We start from the raw sequence: 17,992 nt of genomic DNA on the forward strand, positions 1-17,992 counted from the left end.
TTGCAGGTTGGTGGAGGCAGCCTCTCAGATGTATCTCATAAACACTCCAGTTTAGGGTTGTCACAATGAAAATTGAAGAGGGCTCCTGTATCTTTAATTGTTGTGTAGAGGATATTTCAGCAGGTGTTACTTGTCACACAACCAGGCAACAAGCAACACCAGCTGAAATTTCCTCTTCTACACAACCATAAAAGGTATGGAAGTTGCCTCTTTTTCACTCTGGTAACCCTAAACTGGTGCTACCTCTTTTGGAAGGGCACAGTTGTGATGATCATACAACCAACGACACAGTCAAGCCTTTTACTCCAACTCTCAAGACCTTGCAAGGTACTTTCAAGTCAAGTCTCGAGTCTCAAACCTGGGAGCCTACTTTACTATAAAGGAGGAGGAGGAGGTGGTGGTGTGTGGAGTTTTCGAACTACAAAATCAAGAAGACATGCACAAAATTAGTTTAAAAAAATTATAGGCAATTTATTAAGATTGGGCTTTAGAAAAACGAGGACTACTCAGCAGTCTGTTCCCATAGCACATTGGAGGAGCCTTCTAAAGCTTTTCCTTGGAGCAGCAGGCAAGATTTACTCCCCATAGTAAAGGGCACGTTTCTCAAAGGGAAACAGCAAACACATTAGGCAGTGGGCTTGAGGTGGGGGTCTACAGAAAGCAAGGGATTCCTGTGCATAAACATAAAGTACCACTTCCGTTATGTGACTGTAACATTTCTAGATGGTTAGGCCAGTAAGTCGTTTGCTAAAAATATACAACTTCTGAGTTGAATCCAAGCCAGTTGACTTGAGTCTACATCACTGCATACAACTTTCCTCAGCCTCTTAAACTACCAGTAGGCTGGTGACTCAGGTGCTATGGAAGCTGTCCCTCAGCTTCCCAATACTGAGAATTTTTCAACTTCTAGTCATCAACACCTGCATGTGCATTGGGTGGTACCATTTTGTCTTCCTCCACAGACCATAGTCTTGAGCTGTTAGTCACTGAGAGGCGACAAAAAACAGGACCCGTCCAGCCCAAAATGGGCTTTGGTTCACTTAGTGAAAAACAAGCATACAACCTGCTAAGGCTATGTCCACGTTGTTGCTGCTGTCCCAAGTATAGCTGAGCCAAAACTTCCCAGAAAAGACTTTTAGACATACTGAGAATTCATTCCCATCTCTCAGTAAAAAAGATGGCATAGAATCACAGAATCATAGAGTTGGAAGAGACCTCAAGGGCCATCCAGTCCAAATCCCTGCCATGCAGGAATACACAAATATTTCTTCCATTCTACTCTACAAAATGGCAGCAAGATCACTCACACAGCTGTGCTGTTGCTGTTAGTGGCACTAACTAAATACAAAACAAAAGACATGCAGCAACAACACAAAAATGGTGATGCGTTGTGAAAAGAACCTATGCTTCTGCAATTAATGCTGTTTGCCCACTCCATAAGAGAAAATTGTGAATTTTGTGTTGTGTTGTCGTGTACCTTCAAGTCGCTTCTGACTTATGGTGACCCTAAGGCCATAATTTTTATTATTGTGTTTTCTTAGCAAGATTTGTTCAGTGAGTTTGCCACTGCCTTCCTCTGAGGCTGAAGGTATAATTTGTGAAGGTTACCTACTGAGTTTCCATGGCTGAGCAGGGATTTGAACTCTGATCTCCTGGAGTTCTAGGCCAACAATCAAACCACTGCACCATGGTGGCTCCAAATTTGCCCTCATCTTATTTTTTGCAACTGAAAAGGCCATTTTGCTTAACGCAACTTCAGTACCTAGTGGGCTGGTCTCTTATAAGTTTGTACAATGACTTCTGTTACTCATGAAAAGAGAACCGAAGAGCTACACTCTATAAACTATAAACATCCTTCAACCCCTCATGGTTTTTGACATTTCACCAGATATTTTCACTAGGTGTTTTTCCTTTTCAGTCTTAATAACTAGCAAGTATACACAGAGCTGCTGGCTACTGAGGTTATTTCTGTGTCTGCCATTCCCAGGATTGTGAATGTGCAGGCCATTCTACAGCAGTATTGTGCAAAAGCAGAATTTAGCTATGCATGCAGTATTCTGAAAATATCTGGTCTTGTTTATTCATACTGGACATTTTCGGAATCCTGAACCAGTTGCCAAAAACACTTTTGGGCAGCAGCATTCTAGAACTGCCACACAACCAGATCAATCTGAGTGTGACAGATTCTGAGATGCCCTCAATAGCCAATATCACAGATCACAGAAAGTTAGAATCTGGCTCACCAGAAGCCCCACCATTGCATGGAATTACCAACATGATTTAAAAAAAATACTCTACTGGTAAATGAAGGCAGGGCGAGTTTGTCTTCTTGAGGCAATGACTTTGAGTACTGATGGGCCTGGGTGAAACCTAGGTTATGAGTAGGCAGAGGAGGAGTGTAACACTCACAATCATTTAGTGGAACACAGTAGATCAGATCACAGGATCAATAATAGTAAGAAAACACACTAAAATATCCTCAAATGCTTTGTCCAAATCTAAGACAGGCAGGTTAAACGCCCATTACAAGACAGTCTGCTGCCCTCACACCTGTTATCAAGATCTGGCCTAAATTTTGGCAATGGTTTTATCAATGTGACCAGGCAGTTAACATTGTTAATCAGTAAACTCTGTAAGACGTTTCATGGACTTTTAACAAGATTAAAAGCCACTGGATAAAGTTCATTGGCACATAGGATCTGAGTTACTCAATGAGGAAGGACAAAAAGCAAAAGGTAGCCACACTGGGTGTTTTTACTCCCAAAAGAAAATGCTAAAATCCATGTTAGTGCAACATTTTTCTTAGGCCCATTCAAAGGCCACAAAATGGTATCTGAAGCTCTTCATCTGATAAGACTGCTGACAAATTCAAGGTTGAAGCTTGCATCTGGTTACAATATTAAGATGGAAAATGGGAGATATCCCATTCAAATCAGGCTGTATCAGGAACTGAAATGGTTTGAGACACCTGAAATCTTGTCTGATGAACAGTTCATGAGAACCTGCACAATATTTTGCAACTTGAGGCAGATTAATAAAGGTACTAAGCTAATAGGGAAGGGAGATACTCTGTGAAGGAACTGAGCAATGGACGAAGGGATGTGGGGTACAGCGAGAGAAAAAGATTGCATCCTAATACAAACTGCAGGCATGTTGTTGTTGCTATGTAACAAATAAAACAAAGTTGCAGGCATGATGTCATTGCTGTGTAACAAATCAAACAATCCCACTGTCCTGAGCTCTGAATCTAGGAGACCGCAAAACCCAGTTGTAATAACAACAGGCTTACAAAACCATGGTTTCATTCATTACATTTCTATCCAGGACAACATACATATTTCTCTTCTTTCTTGCTCACTCCTTTTATTCTCCCCAAAACCTTTTGCAGGGTTAAGCTCCAAGATGCTGGCACTAATGACCTTGTAGGCTTTATTAAATTTGCCATAGCAGAAGTCCATTTGGCAGATCTAGTTCTCTGACACCTCACACCATCATTCACTAGAGGGCATTGTCACTTCTTTTTGGTTTCCTTGCAAGCCACTACATAGCGCTGAGCCACATTGAGAGGTGGAGAGTAACCATCTGCATAGCTGGTGTCCTCAAACAGCACTGAGTAATCATCCTGGGGCTAAGGGAGAGAGAAAAGGGAAAGAATTAAACATTATCTCCCAAAGTGACAGACCCTAGTTTCACTACCTCATTTTCCTACAATTTAAACTTTTGCTTCAACACCAGTTCCCTATAGCGTTACATAACCCAAACTGTGGGATGGACTAGCCTAACCCTCAACCCAACTGACAGGGCAGTTATCTGTCTCATAGTCCATACAGTCATGGTACCCGCCAACAGCATAATGCTTGGGAAAATGTAGATTTTAAGTGCAAAATGGGACAAAGCCCCTCCCAATGACAAGCATGCTGGGAAGCAGGAAACAAAGCAGTGAGGGAAGTGCTGGGTGAGGCCAGACGTACTTGGATACAATCCTAAACTTTGGCTGTACTGGTTAGAACTGATTGGGAGCTGCACTCAAAAAACCACGGACCACATTTTTGCCATTATTTGTCAGCAGTATACATCAATCATGTACAGCTTTGGACTCACATACATCCTCTCACATGGCTGTGAGGACACTGGAAGCATTTACATCCATTTTCACTTAATCATATATTAGTGAATGAGCAACTGTTGCCAGTCAGGGGGCAAATTACCAACCCACCCTAAGCCCCTGGTTCACCTTCTGGCTCACTTTCTGTTGGAAAAAACCCTCTCTCAGGCCTGAAATAGCTGGTTTTTATTTTAAATATGGAGAAATTGCCACATGCTCTCTAGAGTACATTGGGGTGCAGTACAACCTCCATATCCACAGATTTGATACCTGTAGTTTCACTTATCCACATCTAAAATATTTTCTCTCTAGGCATTTCTAGGACCTCCAGTGCGATTCTATGGTCAACTTAAACTCAAGCATTACCATACTATCATGCTGGAGGACCTAGAAATGGTGAGAAGTGTTCTAGAGAAGTGGTTAATGTACTTTTTATTTTGAATGAACCAATGGATGAGGAAGAGCCAGAACCGTACATAAAACTGAAGCACTGTCTCATGATCTCCTCCTTACCCGCTGTGGTGGAGTGTGGATAAGTGCTCTGTAGAAGCAGGTAGTCTGTGGGTATAAGGCCAGGACCAGCTGGTCTTTCTGGAAAAGGGCCTCAGGATCTGTTTCAGGGTTGGCTTTCCACTGGGGCAGGGGAATGATGCGACGTCGGCTCAGAGTATGGCGTCTGGGGAGGAAAGGATAGAAATGAAGATGGGAAAATCTCATCTCTTACATACCTCACAGCAGCCCCCCCCCCCCGACCACAACAATCACTTACTCTTTCCCCTCTTCATCAATGTCATCCACTTCATACCTTGAAAAGGGAAAATAGTGGGTGAGAATTCACAGTAATTTAGATGTTATACAGCAGATCGTGGGCCTGAAGTTGGGACAAACCAACAAAAAGGGGACCTTCAACCAAAAGACAATCCAAAGCCTCAAATCACTCAAATCAAGAACACTGTGAGCACTACACTGCTCCCTCGGGTTACGAAATTAATTCGTTCCGCGGCCGCTTTCGTAACCCAAAAAGCCTTCGCAAGCCGAAAACCCATAGGCGCTAATGGGGAAAAGCCGCGATTCCGTGTGAAATAGCGCCGAAAAGCACCAAAAATTTTTTCGTAACCCGAAAAAACATTCGTAACCCGGAACAATTATTTCCTATGGGATTTTTTCGTATCCCGGAAATTTCGTAACCTGGGTATTTCGTATCCCGAGGTACCACTGTATTTGGGTGGGGAAATCTCTGCACCCTTGACTTAATAAAGGTCACGGAATCTTGTTTTGCACCACTGGCTGAATTCCAATTTAGGAAAGGTCTCATGAGCTGCATTGCAACAGCAGGTAGGGCCAAGAGCAACATGTATAGGATCAAAGGAAAGTGGGAAGGGCCAGATGTAATTCTTACCAATTTGGATAATTTAACACATATACAAAGTACAAAAATTCTACACATGTATACTTAAGAAGCTCCACTACAATGGCTTCTTGGATTTTAAACAGGATCTTGGGCTTGGGTCTTAAATAAACTTTTGCCTCCAATTATTCACAGGGACAAGCAGAAAAACCCTGTAGATTAGATGAATCCCCCATGCAAGCTACATCCAGCCTACTAACTGGAGTTCCTTAGCTAAAGGGAATCTGGAAAATTCACGAGAAAGCCAGTGTTGTCTAAATGTTGCTCATTTGGGGGGGGGGGCTCCTGTGTTTTAGGAAGCTGCAAAAGTTAATACACCTCCATGGGTCATTTCCAAAGTGAATAAATGGAACAAAATCACTTTTTTCCAGCATTGTCCCTTTCTTACTAGGACATTACAAATCCATTTTCTCTGAGCTGCTGAAAAGGATGTTGCAGGTTTCAGAACCATTGAACATGACTTCAGTGCTCTTAAGAGAAACTATTATATCTGATGACTGTGTTTTCATGGACCAATTTAGGGTCAATTAACAAATGTCACAATGGGCTGTCAGTCAAAACTATCTCTCATAATCCACTACACACACTCACTTGTTGGTGGCATGGTTGTAGCTCACAGCTTCAGCCAAGATCCACTGCTCATCCCCATCAACTGCCTTGACACGAGCTGCCACTTTGTCCCCTGGTTTGGCCACATAATCGCTAGAGGCAGGAATGGCACCACAGAGTGGGGGAGGCCTGCAGAAATGTCAGGGAATAAAGGGATGTAAGCACACCCACTGAAATGCAGCCACTCAAGATGACTTCTCAGCAACCATCACACTCCCTGAATAATCACTTTTCTCCAGGTTTCCCAATCCACAAGGGAAGCGTCATGGCTGACTGCTGGAGAAGCGTCATCAACACACCCCTGCGCATGGTTTTGCGTGGTGGCTCTGAGTCATTGTAAAGGCCAGCGATCTTGGCAGCTGTGAGAAGAGAAGGAAAGACACCAGGAGGACTTGGTTAGCTTTAAAAAAATCATTAGGGACCCAACCACCCAAGCAATGACAAATGCAAAGGTCCAATCTAACTTTTTAAAGCCAACTTTACAATTTAAGATTACAAAACATCTTCTTCGGTCTTTAAGATTGGGGCAAATCTCCCATATTTCAGACTAACCTGACAAACCTGTTCCTCTGAAATCAATAATACTGTTATTCTGTTTCCATTCCATGCCATGGATGAGCACAGATGCCAAAGCCATGTAATTCTTTCATCACAAGGATTTTTGAAACTTCTCTTTAAAGTATGCTACAAATGCCTTGAACCATTAACAGGCATTTCCAAATCACAGGAGGCAGAGGGCCTACCTGCCACTTACAAACTTTCATCCTCATTCATTGCCAACTTTAGTCCAGAACTTCTGGGGCTTCTGTGCTCTCCTCACCAGTGCATCCAATGGTCAAATCAGGAGGGTGGGTCACACTCCTGCCTTCAACTGGCCTAACAAATGGGGCAAAAGGGCTGAAGCAGCAACTATTCATTGAAAAATAGCACAAGGCTATTCCATATAAACAAGAGGCCTGAGTCCCTTTCCCTCAGCCAGCCAGTAGTCTGAAACATGTTAGCTCTTTACAAGTACCTTCATGGCTCTCCCAACTTTTTCCTCAAGGAAGGATAGGCCTCTCATCTGATTTTTAGAACCCTTGCTGCTATAGGAAGTCAAGCTCACCCACACCCAAAAACTCTGCTTTCAAACTAGCTAAGATGCTGGCTTAGCACGGGATGGTTCTGGAGCAATTTGTTGTGTGGTTCAAAGGCAGTTCACCCAATACACTTGATCTAGTCTCCTCAGGAGTCTGCTGCACTCACCAATACGACGTTCTTCCAGAAGAGACTTTATCTCAGCAATTTTATCCAAGTCCTTACGTAGGATACTGAAAAGGAGGCAAAGAAAGAGTGAGTGTAAACCTTTTAAAAAGGGATCAAGTCCTCTCTGCACAAGAATAAGGTTCAGTTACACTCACTTGCATTCAGCCTCTGCATCAGCCTTGGCTGTTGTGTAGAGACCACGCAACTTGGTCCGATAATATGGAGAGACTGAGAGAAAGAAAGACAGGCATGAGGCATATAGCTTTGAGCTTCCCATATATCCTGTCCCTGACATTGAGCCCTTTAGACAAGGAGTATGCCTGGTAGGAGAACTGGGAATGACAAGGCTGTGTTATAGACAAACTGGACAAGGCTGCTTTATAGGTAAAAAGAACATAAGAAGAGCCTAATGCTAGATTAAACCAAGAATCTCTCTTATCTCACTTGAGCTTCCCACACTGATAAGCCAGATACCAACAGGAAACTTACAAGTAGCCCATGAGGGCAACAACTCCTAGAAGTGGTGTTAAGAGTAAGCTGCCTCTGATCCTGGCTACTGAAAGACCAGTTCAAATAAATCCAGAGAGGGAGCGACCAGGCAGACCCAGTGACATAAGGGACTGCCTGAAGGAAGAGGCCCCTCCCTCCTCAACTGTCATCTTGGCCTCAGAGGGAGCGACCAGGCAGACCCAGTGACATCGGGGACAGCCTGAAGGAAGAGGCCCCTCCCTCCTCAATTGTCATCTTGGCCTCAGAGGGAGCGACCAGGCAGACCCAGTAACATCGGGGACAGCCTGAAGGAAGAGGCCCCTCCCTCCTCAACTGTCATCTTGTCCTCAGAGGGAGCGACCAGGCAGACCCAGTGACATCAGGGACTGCCTGAAGGATGAGACTTCTCCCCCTTTAATCTGTCACCTTGTACAGTATTTTGTATTGTTTTACCATTTTATTGTACACCGCTATGATCATTGCAGAATAGCGGTCTATAAATAAAACATATTATTATTATTATTATAAATAAATAAATGGGCACATGAGGCAAAGCCATTTCTGAAGTTGTCACTCTGGAGACCAGAGTTCAAATTTCCACTTGGCCCACTGGATGAACGTGGACATGTCAGACCCTCTCCGCCTCAGAGAAAGGCAAAGGCAAACCCCATCTGAGCAAACCTTGCAAAACAACAACAACAACAACTACTACCCTGTGACAGGATCGCCATAAATCAGAAATGACTTGAAGGCACACAACAACTAAATGCTGGGCATCACCATATTTTATTTTGTGAATTCCAGTTTTTTCACCCACTGCATGAAGATGATGTTGTAATTTGGTCATATAATACATAGACTGAGGAAAAACAGACAGATGTCTGTCTTAAATATTGCATATTTGAGTTTCAATGGGAGACCCCAGCTTCTGATTTTCTGAGAGGAAGGAAGGCATCTCCTAGGTGCTGTCTCAAATCATATATTATACACCCTTGTATACACCCTTGTTTTGTAAATTAAATATTCCCAAATGTTGTAACCTTTTCTAATGTGACAGTTACTCCAGCAACTTCCCTTACTGTTTGGGTTGTCATTTTTGCCACCTTTCCAGATGCACCGTATCCCTTTTGAGATGCAGCAAACAGAAATATTTGCTAACACAGGTTTCTCTAGCTGTGTTGGACTACCAAAACCTAGCTGGCCTGAAAGTTGGGTATTCTGACTAGTGGTGAGGAGAGGGAAGTTGTATTCCACATCTGGGAGGAAGGCAGATTTTCAAAAATCCTACTGCACATGGTCCCACTGCAAATTTTACTGAGCCATTATGATGTGTTCAGTCCCAACTCACTTTTATTTTCTGTCTGCATCCTCTCATGTGTTTTCTGGATGTTCACCAAGTTGTGTTCACTCCTCGATCGTTCTTCCTGACAACAAAAGTGCCTCTGGGTAATGTACTGGCAACACAACTTCTCTTGTATTACACATGCCATGTCTCCCCAAGCTGTCATACCCAAATTACTTCTCCCCTGTTCCTTCTTCTTCCACAGTCAATCCCAACTATACTGACTCTGACACACTGTTAAATCAAGCCATCAGTTAAAAATATGCTCTCCATCCCAAGAAACAGCTGGGAAAGTCTTCTCTTCTGCTACTGTGGATAACCATAAGCTGAGGAGACTCTCTCTGGTCTCCAACCAAATTCGCATCACTTCAGATACACAGGAAAAGTTTTGTGTTACCTGTGTTTGCTTGATAAGCTGATGTAACTCCCCCAGGAGTTCAGCAATGCGGGAATCAGCTGATACCAGAGCCATGTTACTGAAAGAAACGGGAAGAGGAAAACTAATTCACAAAGTTGAATTTTCATAAATTTTCATGCTAAGTTGATTGTACTATTTCATTCTATTGAAGCCAAACCTCATTACATGCAGTAAAGCTGAAACAATTTCAAGAGAGGCCTGAACCGTGAGGTAAGTGAGGAGGGAATCTTCAAAACAACTAACATGTCTTTTTAAGATTGCAAAAAAAGGTTGTTTCTGTCTGTATAACAAATGCAGAATTAATATATTATTACAGATGAGGAACCCAGAGTCTTCTAGACTGATTGAAACCCTGGCAAGCCTCTGTTGGTCATACTGAGCCTATGGGCTGAAAGGTTTTCCAAGTCTGCACTGGAAAACATTAAGCAAGAATGATGGAACAAGAATCTCACTTAGCAGCTGGCACCATCTTATATTCTTAGCAGTCTTTTCTATACTTGGTGACATCTAGTTGTACTTGACCACAATTGCTATTGTCCCCACACAGCACAGAGAATGAACATCCAGATGGGTGATGGAGGTTGTAGTCCAAGCATCTAGAAGACGCCAATTGTGGAAAGTTGTTCTTGGATGACCAGCATTAACTATGAGCAGTTATCAAGAGAGCAAGATGTTCTACAAGCGCTGTAGAATCCCAAAACAAATTTAGCTAAAATTGGTTCAGGACTGAATTAGCTCAGAAGAATGTGAAGTGATTCACACTGATTCCACAAATGTGGAGACCCAACCACAGTAAGAGGAAAGCCACATAATGTATAACTAAAATGGGACAGCATAGCACCATCAGGGAAAGACACCATTGTAGTAAAAGGGAGAGGAAAGCTGGGGTTTGTTCATTGACAGTTCTAGTGGCTAACTCAGGGCAAGGATCTCACCAGCATAATTCAAACATAATGGCTGAAGAGGAAAAGAACGCAAAATAATGTTATTTTCCTTCTGCTACTCTTCTGTTAGCAGCAGGAAGTTTTGAAATATCTTTGTTGTTTACTGTTGTCTGTGTTTCTCCTTCCTTCATCCAGTTCTGAGACTTCAGTCCTCCTTTCCCAATCCAGTCCCACCCTTCCTTCCTTCCCCTTCGTATTTATTTGTTTGAGTGAATCTCAGTGTTGGACTCTGTGTTGGTCTTAGCAGCGGTTTTATTACACAGTGTCACTTCTCTTTTCCATTTACTTCTCGACCTCAATGTTGGCTCTATTCTTTTAAGGCTAGGGTTGATTTTAGGCTCTGCCATTTGCTTATCACATTCTGTCTTTATGCTTTTTTCCCTTGCACAGGTCTATAGTGTGCATGTCGCAGTTACAAAGAACAAGTCTTGGTACACCAGCACAAAGTATGTATCACAGATGCCACTCTAGTGCAGAAGGACAATGTGTAGTACTGTATTAGCAAATTTCACACATTATTAGTACAAAACAGAGGTGTGCCTCTGCTAACTCACAACTCAGTTAACTCTTGGCATTGTTTTCGTTTGCTTCATCCATTACTACATGCCCTTAGGTTTTACTCTCAACTTATTCACACTTCATATCAAAATCCATAATTTTGACCCCAAAACCTGCCCTGGACTTATACATAAGGTCAACATATAGTCAAGTATATATGGTACCTTATTATTATTATTATTATTATTATTATTATTATTATTATTATCCCTCCCTTCTCCCAAGCCTGGGACTCAGGGTGGCTTACAACATTAAAAAACACTATAGTTAAAAAAATACAAAAAACCATATGCTACAACAGAATTAAACTACAGTACTACAGTCATTAAAACAAATCCAATGCTAAAATAGCAAATGCTTTAAAGAGAGAAAAAAATGCTTACAATACATTAAAACAATATAGTACCCCAGGCCATTCTTATAAAATGACCTTCAGGCTATGTGTATTTTATATATATATGGAACTTAAATTAATATCTCATTATGTATATGCAAATAATCCAAAATCCCAAACACTTCTGGTCCCAAGCATTTTGGATCATTCATAAGGGAGGCTGAATCTGTACTAAAATGGTGGAACCCTGGAGAGCCAGACTCCCATGATGCACTTCGGCAGCGCTTCGCAGAGCCATACTCCCATCATGCATTTCGGCCGAGCTTCGCAGAAGCAGGCTCCCATGATGCACTTCGGCCGCGCTTCGTTGCGACACAGACAAGACCAGGCGCGCATGCGCAAAAAACCAAACCGCGCTTTCTTCCTTCTCTCCCTCCTCCCTAATACCCTTTTATGCTGCAGCAGCGGCGCCATTTTTTACCCTTCCCCCGCTCCCTACCGTTCGGGACCCGGGCCGTTAGTAGCAGTAGAACGGCGCTCGAATGCGGATGCAGGGAAACGCAGAGGAATAAAAATGAAATGAAAATGGCTGAAAATGGCGCAAAAGGCCAGGGCTCCAAGGGCAGTGCTTCCCAGGAACGCGTACCGCGCATGCGTGATTTGGCAGCCACACCGAGCGCCCAGACAAGGACTGCCGGCGCTAGGAGGGAGGCGTACTCTTGCGCATGCGCAACAATCCGCCTCTTTGGACGCCATTTTGCTCGGTCTCTTCACTTCTGGAATTCCAATGGGGAATGGATCTCGAGCGGACTTTTCACCGATGCCTCCTGGGAGTTGTAGTTCTCTCCCTGTGGCGCATGCGCACTGGTCTATTTTTTGTCTGGCGGTTTTTCGATTTAAAATTAAATTTTGGACCCAATTCAGAGACATTTTTTTCCTCGCAGTTCATTGAGTTCCTTGGAAAGGAGAAGAGCGGGGTTGAGTTTTGTCCCTGAAAAGTCCACTTTTTGTGTGGAAATCCTGAGAAATTGAGAGCAGCGCAATACAATTGGACACATAGGTCCCACACACACTGCAGAAATAATCCAGTTTGAGAGCGCTTTAACTGCACTGTTGACTCAATGCCAGGGAATTCTGTTTTGTGAGACATTTAGCCTTTTCTGTCACAAAGACCTCTGGTGCCACAGCAAACTACAATTCCCAGGATTCCCTAACACTGAGCCAGGGCAGTTAAAGCGGCCTCAAACTGGATCATTTCTGCAGTGTGTTTTGGACCTTAAACACTCTCCATCATTTACAGGCAGAAACTGCCAAAAAAAGATTTTCTGGGAAGATGAGATCTAAATAATTTCTGCTCTCAATTTTCTCTTCAAAAAAGGAAAGAGGCAGAACTCAAAACTGGAAACATCACTTTAAAAACACTGTCATACTCTCCTCAGAACAAAGACCTGCACATGTAAAAACAAGACGTAAACAGATGTTAAAACAAGATTTAAAAACCATAGCTGTTTGAGCAATAAAACAAAACATCTAATATATTTTGTGGGAGACATTTTAAATGCAGTTGGAGCCTGATCTGTATCACAAACAAATCCGTCTTGCTTATCCCAATTTAATGTCTGGATTTCCCACCCTTGTGTTGTAAAATAATTGTTTTTAATGCTTTGGAATGAAGGAAACGGAGGAAATACCAACAGCTTTGACCACCAAAAAACCAACGCCAGCATGTGTAGTGGTTTGAGCGTTGGATTACGGTCCAAAACACACTATAGAAATAATCTAGTTTGAGACTGCTTTAAGTGCCCTGGCTCAATGCTAGGGAATTCTGGAAAATGTAGTTTTGTGAGATGTTTAGCCTTCTGTGTCAGAAAACTCTGGTGCCACAATAAACGACAATTCCCAGGATTCCTTTGCACTGAGCCATGGCAGTTAAAGTGGTCTCAAACTGGATTATTTTTGCAGTGTGTTTTGGACGTGTAATGGAAACCAAGGTTCAAATTCCTGTTCGGCCATGGAAACCTATTGGGTGACACTCTCTCAGCCTCAGAGGAAGGCAAAGGCAAACCCTCCGAACAGATCTTTCCAAGAAAGCTCACACGATAGCGTTGACATTAGTCGGAAATTACTTGGAGGCACACAACAAGAATCATAGAATCATAGAATCGTAGAGTTGGAAGAGACCACTAGGGCCATCCAGTCCAACCCCCTGCCATGCAGGAAATCCAAATCAAAGCATCCCTGACAGATGGCCATCCAGCCTCTGTTTAAAGACCTCCAAGGAAGGAGACTCTATCACCTTCCGAGGGAGTGCATTCCATTGTCGAACAGCCCTTACTGTCAGGAAGTTCCTCCTAATGTTCAGGTGGAATCTCTTTTCCTGTAGCTTGCATCCATTGTTCCGGGTCCTGTTCTCTGGAGCAGCAGAAAACAAGCTTGCTCCCTCTTCAATATGACATCCCTTCAAATATTTAAACAGGGCGATCATATCACCTCTTAACCTTCTTTTCTCCAGGCTAAACATCCCCAGCAACCTAAGTCGTTCCTCATAGGGCATGGTTTCCAGACCTTTCACCATTTTTGTCGCCCACAAAGTCTTTAGTGAAGAGGGGTTAGGGGACCCACTCCATTTTTGGGCAAATTGCCTGTGCTAGAAGTGCTGTGGCAGTTTGTGACTGTCAATAAATGGCCACACAAGGGTTTCCCCCTCAGGGCATCCCCATGTTACCTCCTGTTTGTTGGCTTTAGTTGATGATTGTTCATCTGACATTACAGCTCCAGAGAACAAAGTGAACCAGCACTATTGATCCAAGATAAGATTGTTCAGTTCTGGCTGAGCAGGGACTGGCAGTCTCTAACAATTCAAAGGACCATGCAACTCTTTTGTAGCCCAAATCAATGATGGGAATTATGCAGCCTTCTTAATATGGTTGGATGGATTTCAGTCCCTAGCTTTCCTTCCCATTGACTCTCCTGGCTAAGGCTAATGGGACCTTCAGTTCACCAGCATCTGGCAGGCTGCTTCATGTCCAGCTCTGGGATGAAACAACTCCAGTTGTTAATCCTAGCTATGAAAAGAGCCAGCATGGCTCAGTGGTTTGAGGTTGAACTACGACTCGAGATCAGGTTCGATTCCCAGATAAAACCCATTGGATGACCTTGGCAAACCTGCTCTGAACAACTCTTGCCATGAAAATTCCATGATAGGGTCACTTTAGGGTTGCCTTAAGTTGCAACTGACTTGAAGGTACACAACAACAACAACAACAACATGAGTGGTATAGGAACAATGTGGTTTAGTGGAAACTCACTAGGTGACATTGGGCAAGTCACAACCCCAGAAAACCCTGTGCCTTAGGGTCGCCATAAATCAGAAATGGCATACAACAAAAACAAATGGCAATTTGAGATGCTTATGCATGGTTGGTTGGGGCATTTTGTGTGTTTTCTGGATAGTTTGGAACAAAATTTGGCTCAAAATGGCACATATTTTTTTTAATTGGGGGACATTGGTGCCCACAAAAGTGGGACCCAAGGGCTGCATGTGGCCTGCAGGCAACGTTCCCCAACCCTCCTTCAAGATTCCCTGATTGTCTTATCAAAGTACTAACCAGAGTTGACCCCACTGAGCTTCTGAAACCGGAGGTGTACTCAGGTTGGTATAATTTTACTTCCGCAGGGAATGATCTACCAACTTCCCATTGATTTCAGCAAGTATCTTGGTTGGGACTAACAGATTGATATCCATATTAACAACATCAGCAGGGAAAACCACAAAAGAGTTTTATAGCATCTTAAAGACCAAACAGTTTGATTTGGCATATGTACTGTATAGGACAAACAAAGTGTATTAGTCTCTGTTTTGTTTTGTTTGCAAAAGACTAACACAGCTAACATCACGAGATGCCATGACTCATTGGAAAGAACAATAATGTTCAGTAAAGTGGAAGACAGAAGGTAAAGAGGAAATCACATAAAGAAAGACACAACCCTGAATGTGCAAGACCTGAACAGGACTGCTGATGACTAGGGCTTATGGAAGTCGCTCATTTACAGAAATCCAAAGGGATCTTGTGGCACCTTTGAGACTGAGCAAAATGCAGTCAGCTTTCCATATCCGCTGATTTTTTTTATCCACAGATTTGAGCAGCCACAGTGTGAAAATATTTTAAAATATATATAAATTGCAAAAAGCAAGCCTTGATTTTGCCATTTTATACAAAGCACACAATCTTACTGTGCCATTGTTTTTAGTGGGATTTGAGTATCCACAGATTTTGGTATCCACAGGGGTTCCTGGAACAAAACCCCAATGGATACCAAGAGCTCACTGTAAGTTGTAGCATAAGTTTATCACACAGGAGGGAAGTGGCCAAATCCCGTGCATAAACGGGGTTTAACCCCAGGAAAATCCTGCAAGAGCAGGATTGTTTTCAGACAACATTGCCAGAGTTAATCATTAACCAGTGCAAAAATATACAAAATCATGCCACTTTTTAATTTCAAGAAAATCCCAAAGTTAAAAAAGCAGTGTGGATTTTGCTCCTTTTTGTACTGTTAATGTCACGCTAATGCTTAATTCATGTCTGAAAACAATCCCATTGTGGGATTTTCCTGGGATTTAAACCACGTTTATGCACGGGATTTGGGCGCTTTGCCTCCCGTGTGATAAACCCCATAGACTTGGTCTGCTTCTTCATTTTTAGAGTCACCACAAACCAACACTGATTTGATGGCAAATAACATTAACAAATAATAAGGAAACATCTACAGTGGTAATGCTGTTACTCTGTAGCCACAAAAAGATACTAGCTATATAGATTATTAATTACTTGTTATAATTTTTCTAGCTTGCTCTCAGTTCACAGGTCTCAAGAAGGATTGTATTCAATAAAGCAGATATAAACCAACTTCAAGAAAATAATTTAGCATGAAGAAGAAAGGAACAACAAGATAGAAGACAAAAGCCACAGTTGTCTGGGGTGGGCAACTGTAGCCCTCTATGCATTTTTAGACTACAATTCCCGTGGTCACTGACTACCTGGGGTAGATGGAAGCTGCAAATCAGCATCATCTCATGGCCACAAATGGCCACTGATGTAATTCATCATTTTAAAGCATATCCTACAACTGCCCTGATTAATCCTCTATCTTCCCAGTTTTCCAGCTGCTTTTAAAATGTCCCACTTTATCTCTCCTCCTTCCACTTGCCCCCTTCATCTTTAGCTTACTTCAATTGCTGAAAACTGAATTCAAAGTGCAAAAGAAATTTGTACCCAATTAACTCAGCAGGGGAGAGAGAAGAAGAACGGGGTGGAATCTTGCCTTTCCCAGTAGATTCAGGCAAAAGCAAACTGCTGCAGCCTCTCCTAGCTTGTATGTTCTCCCTCATTAATAACTTTTACCATCTTGACCACACTTATGCTGCTTGGCCACACATGTCCCAGTTTTTATCTGTGAAATATTGAGGGTTATTTAAGGGCCTCCAAAAACTTGGGGGGAAAGCCAAGATCTAACTTGTTACTGACATGAGGCCAACCATGGTACCATTTGGAGTGTTTCACAACTGGGATGCCACAAATAAGAAGGCAGCTCTTGTATCTCTACAGTACAATTTTCATGGCATAAGAAGCAATCTGTGGTTTCATGGGCCAAAGTATGGGTGAGCAAAATGTATCTGTCCAGGTGTGGTTGGATTGCAACTTCCAGTGGTCTTCACCACTGACAATTTGAGATAGGGCTGATGGGAGTTGCAGTCACATCTGGAGGACTGTACTTTCTGTAGAACCCTTCCCATTTGATGAAGTCAAGTCTAGTTTACAAAAGCTTCCACCATAATAAATTCATTATTCTTCATAGTGCAACAGGAGTCTTTGTATGTTAAATTAACATCTGCAGTGGCACAGGAAAAGATGCTAAATATTAGCATAACTGAGGAATCATCAGATGCTTCCTTACTTCTTTGAAGTGCAAAGTTAAAAAAGTAAAAAAAATTTTTACTATGAAAAACCAGCAGTAAGACAAATGTGCAAATTTTGGAGTTACAGTTGGCCTTCCATATTTGTAGCTTTGACTTTTGCAGATTTGATTATTCATGGATTTGATTAATATGTTATCTCTAGGAATATCTTAGTCTTCCAATGTGACTCTATGGCCGACTTCCACCAGAGGTCACACTGGATGACCTAAAAAAAGAACACTTTTCTAGGCATTTATAGGTTCTCCAGCACAATTCTGTGGTCAGCTTCCAGCAGATGTTGACCACAGAGTTTATCTGGAAGACCTGGAGATTTCTAGAGATACTTTCACACTGGCAGTGCCTTTTGGGGTACCTGCCTTCTCTCTTATGTTCCCTTTGTACATTTGTAAATAAAAATATATTACAAAATGCATGAAATTTCTTGTTATGAAGTAATGGTCTTCATAAAAAGCTTCCCTGGCACTTCCAGCCACTCTAAGAAATAGAAACAATGCAGTGCTTATAATATAATTCCGTGCAAAAGATCAGCTGACATTGCTTTCCTGGATTGTTCACTGTTTGAG

The 17,992-nt window shown here is 42.4% G+C and overlaps 1 protein-coding gene across 3 annotated transcripts; it reads right to left on the bottom strand.

The window, feature by feature from the left end:
• Positions 1–450: 450 nt before the first annotated feature.
• On the bottom strand, positions 451–12,112 carry SGF29 (SAGA complex associated factor 29). Of its 3 annotated transcripts, none has more exons than XM_042476418.1 (10): positions 11,952–12,112; positions 9,596–9,674; positions 9,205–9,280; positions 7,523–7,595; positions 7,368–7,432; positions 6,352–6,481; positions 6,105–6,251; positions 4,875–4,910; positions 4,619–4,781; positions 451–3,628 (listed from the first exon to the last, which is right to left on the bottom strand). In XM_042476418.1, the coding sequence occupies exons 2-10, from the start codon at positions 9,668–9,670 to the stop codon at positions 3,512–3,514; spliced, it is 882 nt and encodes a 293-aa protein (XP_042332352.1). In that variant the 5' UTR covers positions 9,671–9,674; positions 11,952–12,112; the 3' UTR covers positions 451–3,511. The 3 variants fall into 3 exon arrangements, with proteins under 3 accessions (XP_042332352.1, XP_042332351.1, XP_042332353.1); XM_042476417.1 differs by having other exon boundaries at positions 11,900–12,112; XM_042476419.1 differs by lacking the exon at positions 11,952–12,112 and adding an exon at positions 11,502–11,525.
• Positions 12,113–17,992: the final 5,880 nt, after the last annotated feature.

This window comes from Sceloporus undulatus, chromosome 6, assembly GCF_019175285.1.
Source record: "Sceloporus undulatus isolate JIND9_A2432 ecotype Alabama chromosome 6, SceUnd_v1.1, whole genome shotgun sequence".
NCBI lineage: Eukaryota > Metazoa > Chordata > Lepidosauria > Squamata > Phrynosomatidae > Sceloporus > Sceloporus undulatus.